General features: G+C 35.5%; 1 protein-coding gene across 1 annotated transcript in view; it reads left to right on the top strand.

The window, feature by feature from the left end:
* LOC137407900 (E3 ubiquitin-protein ligase MIB2-like) overlaps window positions 1-11,445 on the top strand; it is a 34,847-nt gene extending 23,402 nt beyond the window's left edge. Inside the window, exons 8-16 of the mRNA XM_068094283.1 lie at window positions 1,371-1,495; window positions 2,425-2,618; window positions 2,736-2,853; window positions 4,154-4,280; window positions 4,387-4,599; window positions 5,160-5,332; window positions 5,439-5,575; window positions 7,364-7,431; window positions 11,037-11,445. Of these exons, the coding sequence (XP_067950384.1) occupies window positions 1,371-1,495; window positions 2,425-2,618; window positions 2,736-2,853; window positions 4,154-4,280; window positions 4,387-4,599; window positions 5,160-5,332; window positions 5,439-5,575; window positions 7,364-7,431; window positions 11,037-11,195 (1,314 nt within the window). The 3' untranslated portion in view covers window positions 11,196-11,445. The remainder of the gene's footprint in view (window positions 1-1,370; window positions 1,496-2,424; window positions 2,619-2,735; window positions 2,854-4,153; window positions 4,281-4,386; window positions 4,600-5,159; window positions 5,333-5,438; window positions 5,576-7,363; window positions 7,432-11,036) is intronic.
* Window positions 11,446-12,034: the final 589 nt, after the last annotated feature.

Below are 12,034 nucleotides of genomic sequence, written 5' to 3'. Positions count from 1 at the left end.
AACAGACAGATAACTGATACTATAGTCTATACTATGTACAACTCATAGTGACTAACAGACAGATAACTAATATTACTCTAGTATATACTATTTACAACTCATGATGACTGACAGACAAGGATTATCAGAGTTGATTATAATACTTAAGAATTCTCAAGATGCCTTTACTGCTCCACTTGGAACCAGCAGCTTTTAGAGTTTAGAATAATACTAGCTGTGCCACCCGGCGTTGCCCATGTAATAGAAGAGTATTTGGACAGAAAATTGATTTGTATTTAACATATTACAACATTTGCCATTTTAACTTTCAAACTACATATCATGAGAAAAGTTTTTTTTCCTATAAACAATGAGAAGCAGTGAGAGTTTTGCTATTAGCCAGTTTAATAATGTGAGCAAACAGCTTCTCGTGACGTTATGCTATTACCCGCGTCACACACAAAGCAGTTAGGTTTTGCTCTGATATAATGACTTATATTGGCAGGCTAGCAATTTGACTTCCGTAGTCTTGTGGTCAAGGCGTCAGACCGGTGAGTGGCTTGGTCCGAGATCGAGTCCTCTTTGGTACGGAATATTTATTTTAAGATCTATAGTCGGATTTCCGACGAACACACGGACACATGGACTTTGAGAAATATATATATATAGATATTTGTGTAAAGTGTTTTGTTACAGTCAATGTATGCGTATATGCACCAACTGTTCTTTCTGAGGTGTTTCTGCGCTCTCCCTGGCTTGTGCCAGGTTGTCTCCTTGTCTCATTTTATTGTCTCCACGTTTCTCTTTGGGGTCAGTCCACCATCTTAGTGCCGGCTGGTGTTCTCAGCGCCGGCTGCGGGCTAGCTAGTCAGTCACTTTGTCAGCTGGGCCAGTCTCTCTTCTTTTTACTCCAGGTGAGTCAAGTCGTTTCCCTCTTGTTTTCCCTCTCGACCTGTCTTCTCGGCAGGCAAGAAGACAGGTCGAGCTGTCTTGTAGCCTGCCGAGCGATGCTCTGGTCAGCCGGTCCGTCGAGTATTTGGCCGAGCTGACAGTCAGCCTTCATCTTTTTCAATACACACTATAAGTGGGTAACTCAAGCTCGCTATCGATCTCAGTTGGTTGGTTTTTTCTGTCGTACACTAGGTTCTTCTACTTGATTAACGTGTAAGGCATTGTTTATATGACCAACAATAGTTGCACACTAGTGTCAAGAACTCACCTTACCATACAGACACACTACAGTTGGGATTATATTATAACCTTGCAGCTATGAGTTTTGTCTCTAGCTTTTCAGTTGGCTGTAGTGTCTGACACTGCTATGTGCTCAGTCTGCTATCTGAAGGGTCTAGTGTATTCGTAATGAAGCTGTTGAAACACTTGGTTTCTTGTAGATGGATACAAAAAGAGCCAGCAACTCAACTCATCACCTTGAGTTCAACATGAGGAGGCTCCTGATCCTGAGTCATGTGAAAATTGGAGATGAGCCTGACACAGCGTTGCACTATTCTGCCTATTCGTATGTACAGCAATTTAAATTAATCTACTTCAATATTCTAGCATATAAGAGGTCCTATGTACTGATTAGGTCCTATGAGGTCCTATGTACTGATTAGGTCCTATGAGGTCCTATGTACTGATTAGGTCCTATGTACTGATTAGGTCCTATGTACTGATTAGGTCCTATGCACTGATTAGGTCCTATGAGGTCCTATGTACTGATTAGGTCCTATGAGATCCTATGTACTGATTAGGTCCTATGAGATCCTATGTACTGATTAGGTCCTATGTACTGATTAGGTCCAATGAGGTCCTATGCACTGATTAGGTCCTGCGAGGTCCTATGTACTGATTAGGTCCTATGAGGTCCTATGTACTGATTAGGTCTTATGAGATCCTATGTACTGATTAGGTCCTATGAGATCCTATGTACTGATTAGGTCCTATGTACTGATTAGGTCCTATGATGTCCTATGCACTGATTAGGTCCTATGAGGTCCTATGTACTGATTAGGTCCTATGAGGTCCTATGTACTGATTAGGTCCTATGAGGTCCTATGTACTGATTAGGTCCTATGAGGTCCTATGCACTGATTAGGTCCTATGAGGTCCTATGTACTGATTAGGTCCTATGCACTGATTAGGTCCTATGAGGTCCTATGAGGTCCTATGTACTGATTAGTCCTATGCACTAGGACCGCTATTTCTGCATAGAGACCGCTATTTCTAAAGTTTGCACTGTGATTAAACCTATGTGTTTGGTTTTAAAATTAGATTTGATTTAAAATAGCTTCTTCAATTTTCAATCTCCACAATTTAGATTCTCTATAAACTGCCATTTAATTTTTTTAACATCCATATAAAAATGTCAAATAGCTGAGCCTCATTGTCACTCTTTTATGGTGGGATGCTAAAGTGAGAATTCAAAATAATTAGCACTTATTACAGAAACCAACCAGATATATTGAAGCTGTTACTTGAGCGTGGTTCAAATGTAAATGCAGTGAATGAGGGAGGCTGCAGCACCCTCCATGTTGCTGTTAACAATCAGCACCTCGACTGTGTCAAAGTGCTTATTGAACATGATTGTGATGTTAATATCCAGGATACATATGGAGACACGCCTCTACATGATGCTATAGGTACATACTTGAGCATTTATTTGCGTATACCTGTTTCCATATGTTCATTATACTTGTTTGTTTTTGTTCTTTATACTTGTGTTAAGTTGTTTGCTATACCTGTTTGTAATTGTTTAGGTAAGGAAAGCACTGAAATAGTACGTCTGCTTATGGGTCATGCTGATGTTGACTTTTCTTTAAAGAACAAGAGAGGATTTAATGCCCTTCACCACGCAGCTCTTAAAGGAAATTGTTTGTAAGTTTTTGTTGCTCTTCCACAGGGGGATGACTATCAATTACTATCTTTTTAGCATGTATTCATATATTAATTTTAGCATACATTCATGTGTCAAGTTCACTGTTCATTTTTCACCTGTGTCTTCATAACTTTATTATCCTACATCTTTTTTTACCCTCTCTAATTCAGTACCTCTGTCTTTATAGCTGTATCATCTTACATCTCTTTTTACCCTCTCTACTTCAGTACCTCTGTCTTTATAGCTGTATCATCTTACATCTCTCTTTACCCTCTCTAATTCGGTACCTCTGTCCTTGTAGCTGTATTATCTTACATCTCTCTTTACCCTCTCTAATTCAGTACCTCTGTCCTTATAGCTGTATCATCTTACATCTCTCTTTACCCTCTCTAATTCAGTACCTCTGTCTTTATAGCTGTATCATCTTACATCTCTTTACCCTCTCTAATTCAGTACCTCAGTCCTTATAGCTGTATCATCTTACATCTCTCTTTACCCTCTCTAATTCAGTACCTCTGTCCTTATAGCTGTATTATCTTACATCTCTCTTTACCCTCTCTAATTCAGTACCTCTGTCTTTATAGCTGTATCATCTTACATCTCTTTACCCTCTCTAATTCAGTACCTCAGTCCTTCTAGCTGTATCATCTTACATCTCTCTTTACCCTCTCTAATTCAGTACCTCTGTCCTTATAGCTGTATCACCTTACATCTCTCTTTACCCTCTCTAATTCAGTACCTCTGTCTTTATAGCTGTATCATCTTACATCTCTTTACCCTCTCTAATTCAGTACCTCAGTCCTTCTAGCTGTATCATCTTACATCTCTCTTTACCCTCTCTAATTCAGTACCTCTGTCCTTATAGCTGTATCACCTTACATCTCTCTTTACCCTCTCTAATTCAGTACTTCTGTCCTTATAGCTGTATTATTTTACATCTCTCTTTACCCTCTCTAGTTCAGTACCTCTGTCCTTATAGCTGTATCATCTTACATCTCTCTTTACCCTCTCTAATTCAGTACCTCTGTCCTTATAACTGTATCATCATACATCTCTATTTATCCTCTTTAATTCAGTACCTCTGTTCTTATAGCTGTATCATCTTACATCTCTTTTTACCCTCTCTAATTCAGTACCTCTGTCCTTATAGCTGTATCATCTTACATCTCTCTTTACCCTCTCTAATTCAGTACCTCTGTCCTTATAGCTGTATCAGTTGACCTCGTTTTTAGGACTGTAACATACCACTTCATGTTTTCTTATTTTTAATAGTCTCACATTTTTTTCTCTCCATTTAAGTGCTGTTGAAAAGACTCTTTTTCGAGCTCCCAAGATGGTTGACGTTCCAAAGGATGATGGCTTCTCTTCGCTGCATATAGCATCTCTCAATGGCCATTGCTCAGTGGTTCAGGCATTACTCAAACAGGTAAGCCCTAAGTTTCATTACTTTTGCTCATTGTGTATTACAATAATAAGAAGAGCCAGGCTGGCATCTGCATGAACTGAGTGACAAGGTTGACTATTTTTATCAGGGACATGCTAACATCAATTTGAGGAACCGTAGACAACAAACACCCCTTATGTTAGCTTGCGCTCAAGGACACCAGGCTATTGTAAAGATTTTGGTTGAAAGTGGAGCCAGTTTGACGATCGCCGATGAGGAAGGACATACTGCTTTACACCATGTACTTTTCAGGCTTCGTGTAGATGACATGACTTCGTTCAATTCTAGTGTGGCTGACCAGGTTGGTTGATCTCAGATATCCATTATCATATATAACCCTAATGATGTTATTTTCTATTTCACTAACTCTAATTTTAGTAAACTGTTTCTTATTTTACTTATCTGCTTTTTAGAGTTCCTCCTTTCTTTCAATTTCTTTTTTTTTCATTTCTTCTGTTTTTACAGTCTCTATATTTTGTCTCTATTGTATATCTTTTATATGTTTAGTATTTTTATTTTTGCTGTTATTTTCATGTATCCGTATTTATCCACGTTTCTTGTTTTTTCTTTTTTATCTGGCCGTTTGCTGTGTGCTCTTTTTCCCTTAAATTTCTCCATCACGTATCTTTGAAATGTTTTTGTATTTACATGTATATTTGTGTTTTTTCGTTGTTTTTTATGCATCAGGCTTCATATCGTCTCCCCTTGTTTGTTGTTTTCCCCATTTTTAGTTTTGTGTAGTTTTGAGCACTTTGAAATATTTTTCCATCATTGCTTACCCTCTCTCTTAAACATCTTAAATTTTGTAAATTTTGTATGAAGTTGCTATATACTCTTATTTTTATCTTCCTCTATTTATAGGCTGCCATTTCTGACATGTTTCGGGAGGCAACACAGGAATCTGCTGCAATAGCAAAGGTTCTTGCTGAAAATAACGCTGACGCACTGCAGGTCAATTTTCAAGGTCAAGCACCTTTAGATCTGGTCTCAGATTATGGCATTAAAACTGAGCTAGAAAAGTATTGCACCTTTCCGTAAGTGGTTTACATAGAGTTATTTCATAGAGTTATATTGGCTGGATATTGCATAAGGAGTTTGATTTGTATGTCTATTGATGCAAGGTGGTGTATATTTTGACAGACTGTGTATAGTGTGTGAAGAGGAAGATGCAAGAGTCATATTTCTGCCTTGCAAACATCGATGCACTTGTAATTACTGTAGTAAAAGAATGAAAAAGTGTCTAAAATGCCAGGCTCCAATTAAGAAGAAATTGTTAAGTAAGTGCATCTTTTCTATAAAAGTGAAGGTAAGAATAGTGGTCCACCTTTCTCTACATTTTGGGAAAACAGTTTAATTTGATAACAAATGGCTGGATTTTTTTAGAATTGGTAAATAAATTTCCCAACATATGTCAGGGAAAAACTCAATATATTCAGGCATCAGTGATGTAAAGTGCTGCCATGTCAACTTTATATTACTACTAGCTGTACTACCTGGCATTGCTCGGACAATAAAAAGTCTTTGGACAGAAAATTGATTTCTATTTAACATATAACAACATTTGCCATTCTAACTTTCAAACTACATATCATGAGAAAAGTGTTTTGTGTAGTTGAAGTAAATTAAGAGAGAAAATAAAAACAACTGTAAAGGTTTTCAAACTTTGTCAAACAACTGCGACTTTCAACTTTCATATCATGAGGAAGATGTTTCGTGCAGGTCAAATAAATTAAAAGAAAATAAAATGACTATAAAAGGGTTTAGATGTAAATGTGAAATAATTAGCAAATAATAGCTAAATTGAGTCTGTTCTGCTACAATTACAATAAAATATGATTCGGTAATGATACAATTAATACGAACTGAGAAAACAAAATAGAAATCCTGAATATGTAAAATTAATAGTAATAATTCTTGCATAGAAGTGTCTGTGTGTATAGAAAAGGTTACTATTCCACCAAAAGCTATCCTTCAAAACTTTGAATACGACGATACTGGTATCTTTGGAAACCGGTAAAAATGTAAAAATGGGATATCGTAGTGTCTTTGTCTGACCGAACGAAGAGAGAATGTCGAGGCTATTCCCACTGAGATAACACAATTGTACACATGTAAAGAATTGGCCTTGACCGTAATGTAGCAATTGAACCTTACGCAAAACCAAAAATACAAGTTCAAGAAAACACAGAAAAGCATCGTGTTTCATAGAGTTAATAGAAGTCATGGAGTTTCAAATAATATGTCATTTTCATATGATATATGATAACGCCTTTGATCAATACGTATTTTTCAGCTCAGTGGTAGAACACGTGGATTTAAAACTTGTAGTTGCAATATCCGTTAGTTCACATCCATCAGGCTGCAAAATTTTAATTCCCAAGATTTTAATAGCTATAGCTGGACAGACGCACAACTTTGAGAAATATATATATATGGATTAGCTGCATTGCCCGGGTAATAAAAAAGTTTTGGACAGAAAATCGATCTGTATTTGACAAATAACAACGTTTGCCATTCTAATTTTCAAATTTCATATCATGAGGAAAATGTTTTGTACATGTCAAATAAATTTTTTAAAAATCAAAACAAACTATAAAAGGGTTTAAATGTAAACGTTAAATAATTAACAAGTAATAGCTAAATTAAGTCTGTTTTGCTACAATTACAATATAAGATGATTTGGTAATGATACAATTAGCATGAACTGAGATACAAAATAAAAGCCCTGAGTATGTTGAGTTAATAGTAATAATTCTTGCGGTTGCAATCTCCATGAGTTCAACTCCATCAGAATGCAAAATCTTTGTTCCAAGATTTCAATAGTAATAGCTGGACATACACACGGACAGACCAGTTTGAAGAAATTTATATATAAATAAAGATAAATAGATCCTAACATTTTATTTCAAATGAAAAACTCCAATGATTTGTTAAGAAAGCCAAGTTTTTACCTTTTACACTTTTTAAGCTGAATCAACATTTCAGGCAGATGACAGCCCAAGATTTTCTAGTATTTGTTTGAAGTGTAGAGAACAGCCAATGACATTGCTATGTTTAATATTTAGATGGAGCTGAGTTGACCAGAGACTCTCCACCGTACCAGGCAGTCAAAGAGTTGAACAACGTACTGCAAGTAAGTGATTTTCCATTGTAGCCACTTGTTTTATCTCACGACCAAACACGAGCAAAGCAATTGTTTGGGAGCTGTATGATAAATGCTTATATGCGCACACAACTCCCGAAAAGTTATCCGTCAACGACCATTACCAAACCTTTGTACCAAAATCCAATCAAAAAATTTAACCGGTTTTGTGTAGAGTCGTTTAAGTATAACAATGATACAAAACACATATAAACATATTTAAATATGTTACCAAATCTTTGAAAAGTTGACTCAATATCCTAAAACTAACTCATCTGATCGGATTATACATAAATAGACTGAATAATTTGGCCTAAAATCGCAATAAAAATTTGACAAGCCTCTTTTAATCAAAATTAAGACCGGCCAATAAAATGCCGATAAGGTCGTATGACAGAGAGTAGAACCATTAAGTCGTGCGCATTTCACACAAAAAAACGTGCACATTTCACCAGTCTATGGCATTGTCCAATTGCCGAAGGTTTCTGTAATTAACATAGAAGTACTGAAAAGTAATTGTTTCTTTTTTGCCGATTTTACCGGACTCTGACATTTTGGACACTTATAATGAGTACTTTGGTATTTCAACTGATGTCCAAAGCAGTGAAAGTAAAGGAAATGACGATGATATTTTTCTAACAATTCTTATAAGATTATTACAATATTTAATTGTAATAATAATTATTCGATTTTATAAGATTACTAATAGATTTAGTTGTAAGAATAATCCTTCGAATTTACAAGATAGAAGTATATAGTGACCGATGGTGTGCAATATATTACTGTTATTATTTTTCTAAAGATTCTGTTGATGATACTGTGGCTGTGCCCAATATCGCGGTACTGCCAAGCTGTTTTTAATATCTGCAAAATTAAGTAATAGGCCTACATTTTCTCATAGATATACAACCATGACAACCTATCAATGACAACCAGCTATGATTCTATATCTATGACAACCAGCTAAAATCAGTTTAGATTTGTAAATTCAGCATAATTTTTTAAATATAAATACACTAGATAAATATCACAACTTCTTGATATTGGTTGCTATGACCAATGATATACAGCCCCCAGCCTGTGTATACTATTACATAGCAGCTTGCCATTTTACTTCTAATATTGCATTTCTCCTATTGCAGGGGAGAGATATAAACATAATCTTTTCCTTTCATTATTGCTGTTTGTTGTACATAATAACACCCAGTACATTACAGCTACCATTGAAGCTACAATTGCAGTTCTCCTATTGCACTGCAGTGCCATTTGACTGCTAATATTGCATTTCTCAACCGGCAGTACCCTTTCTTTTTTCCATTATCACTGTGGTCATGGGTTATATGACAGGGGAATTTTTAGTATAATAGAAGTTGTTTGTTCTTGCTCACTGCTAGTTGTACTTGCTTTGAAAGTCGTGTTTATTAAATACAGTGCACCCCCAGGATGCGATTACCCTGATATATGATATTTTTACATTACATTTTATCATCTCACCATACGAATATTATTTCACCATACAAATTCAACTAAATTTTCGTCAAAGTCTAAATGTGGCAGTCGGTATGCTTATTGCATACATCAAACTAACAAAGACATCGAACTACTATTCGCTGAAAATGTTTTCACAATGTCTGAAAAAGACACCATGATCAATTTTGCTCAGTTTAGAAATTCTTGTGTGTAAAACGGTAATATTTTCCCTTTTGAACCGGTAGCGAAGTTCAAGTTGCGATCTCTTCAAGCAGAAGGTTAGCGGTCAAACAACTTCTTTTATCTTGCTACCAAAAATCCGCTTCATTACGAAAACAGCATCGTTAGTGATTTCTTGCCAAATTAGGTTGAAAAGAGTTTTAAACAAGTTCGCTAAAAGTTATAGTAAAAGCGAAGACGGAAACGGATAAGTGATAAAATCTTTGTGATAAAAAGTTGAAGTTCAATAAAATAGTTAAAAACACAAACGAAAACTCAATTTTAAGTGTGTGCGTAGTAAGCTAAACTTATTTGAGGTGGATTCAAAGTTTATGTTATAAGTACATCTGTCTTGAAGGTAAGAACTCCCTACAGCACATACTGCACATGGTACATTATAGTGTTACATTTTATTGCAGATCATAGCCCCTAAATACAATTAAGTTACTGTAGGTAACTATAGTTACTAAGGTTAACATACTATTTGGTTACTAATCTTTAGTATGTACAGCACTTATATGAAATTTTGACAGCTTTTACCAGGAGATACTTGCATTATATAGTTACTATTATTTCTACACCCTTACATACAATTTTTCCACCATACGGTGCCCACCCTGGAAAAAATTAAAATCATATCATAAGGGTGCACGGTACCTCCATTTAGTCAATAGGAATACCAGTTTTCTTTCTGGGTACATTTCACCTAGGCCTCGAGATACCTTTTGGTTCCATCAGATTCATTGCACGACTCCAGAATTGCATTACAACTACATCAAGCTGCTACACCACTACTTTACAACTTCTTCCTAAATGCTGCATAACTACTACACAATTGTTACTTCGCTACTGTACAACTTCTACCTGAATACTATATAACTACTACACAAGTGCTACACCACTACTGTACAACTTCTACCTGAATTCTATATAACTACACAAGTGTTACACCACTACTGTACAACTTCTAGCTGAATTCTATATAAATACTACACAAGTGCTACACCACTACTGTACAACTTCTACCTGAATACTATATAAATACTACACAAGTGCTACACCACTACTGTACACCTTCTACCTGAATACTATATAAATACTACACAAGTGCTACACCACTACTGTACAACTTCTACCTGAATTCTATATAACCACTACACAAGTGCTACACCACTACTGTACACCTTCTACCTGAATACTATATAAATACTACACAAGTGCTACACCACTACTGTACAACTTCTACCTGAATTCTATATAACTACACAAGTGTTACACCACTACTGTACAACTTCTAGCTGAATTCTATATAAATACTACACAAGTGCTACACCACTACTGTACAACTTCTACCTGAATACTATATAAATACTACACAAGTGCTACACCACTACTGTACACCTTCTACCTGAATACTATATAAATACTATACAAGTGCTACACCACTACTGTACAACTTCTACCTGAATACTATATAACTACTACACAAGTGCTACACCACTACTGTACAACTTCTTCCTAAATGCTACATAACTACTACACAAGTGCTACACCACTACTGTACAACTTCTACCTCAATGACACATTGATCTACCTACGCCATAACTTGTTTGGGGCCAAAATATACAGCCCCGGTAATATATCCCGGTAAGAAGGATATTCAAATTAAAAAATTAACATCTATATATAGATAACAACAACTTTACCATGATAAGGAAAGACAATAAAAGTTTATTGATAACAGAATATTACGGTAGTAAATTGTGGTCACTAATAGTTGTCTTCTCTCAGTCAGTTAATAAGCAGTAAAAATATTTAATCGTATTTCCCATCCCATGTTTTATCATTGTAATCGTTTTGTTCTTTGTTGACTGCATTTATTTAGTGCAAACTGTTGATATCTGTAGGAGATGGAGGGTATTCATGTCTGTGAGATATGTATGGATCGGAAGAGAAATACAGTATTTGCCTGCGGACACACAGCATGTGATAAGTGTGCACAATCTCTCAACATCTGCCATAACTGTAGGAAACCAATCACGTTACGCATCCCTTTATATATTTAGTTCTTGGATTACTGGCTGCTTGTAAATTAGCCTGTTGGTGGTATAACACCAGCGGCTTGAGTGCTTACCACCCAAAACCATATTTATAACAAAATTATTTTGATTTTTATCAATTATTTTTTTGTTGCTAATTTTCTGTGACCTATAAAAATCACTGAGAGTGTATTAATTAACTTATATATTTGATTTTATATATTTCATTATATAGTTTTATATCATTTTGCACAAAATACAAACAGGTAACTCAGAAGCCATTAATCTCAATTAAAGATGTGGCTGCATCAAATTTGAGTTGATTTTAAAAGAAAGTATTTTTTTGTATATCAGTTGATATGTTGTTTGTTGTGTTAGGCGATCTCATTGTCAAGATATTTGAAGATTAAAATCAAAAAAATTGGATCGCGGTAAAAACGCTCAGGCCAAAAAAACATGCCCATATTTGCCCAAAATGATGTAACGCGTGATACAACCTGTCTCTATCTCTCGTATTCGCATCAGCTAATGCGATAAAAGTAAATAAGGGATACTCAAATAAGGGAAATTGAAAACTTGTCATATTAATTTCCTCTAAATGCTATGTAAACATTTGAGTACCGACTACCAATTCTACCGGTCTACGATAATTAGGTCGGGTTAGCTTATTTCATCACCACCTTTGTATCAGCTAAGTTCTCAGTTGCTACCATAGACCTATTAACTATAGAGTATAGTTAATAGGTCTATGGTTGCAACACGCACACCGGAAACTAGCTACTAAATAAAATGTTTAACAAAAGCATAAATACGCCAAGCCAACAATTGGAAGCTTTGTTTTTGAGAGTTGAAGATGAGCATTGATC

Source organism: Watersipora subatra, chromosome 11 (assembly GCF_963576615.1).
Source record: "Watersipora subatra chromosome 11, tzWatSuba1.1, whole genome shotgun sequence".
Taxonomy (NCBI): Eukaryota; Metazoa; Bryozoa; class Gymnolaemata; order Cheilostomatida; family Watersiporidae; genus Watersipora; species Watersipora subatra.
The sequence above is the reverse complement of the archived record's forward strand: the minus strand, read 5'-3'. Positions and strand labels throughout refer to the sequence as shown.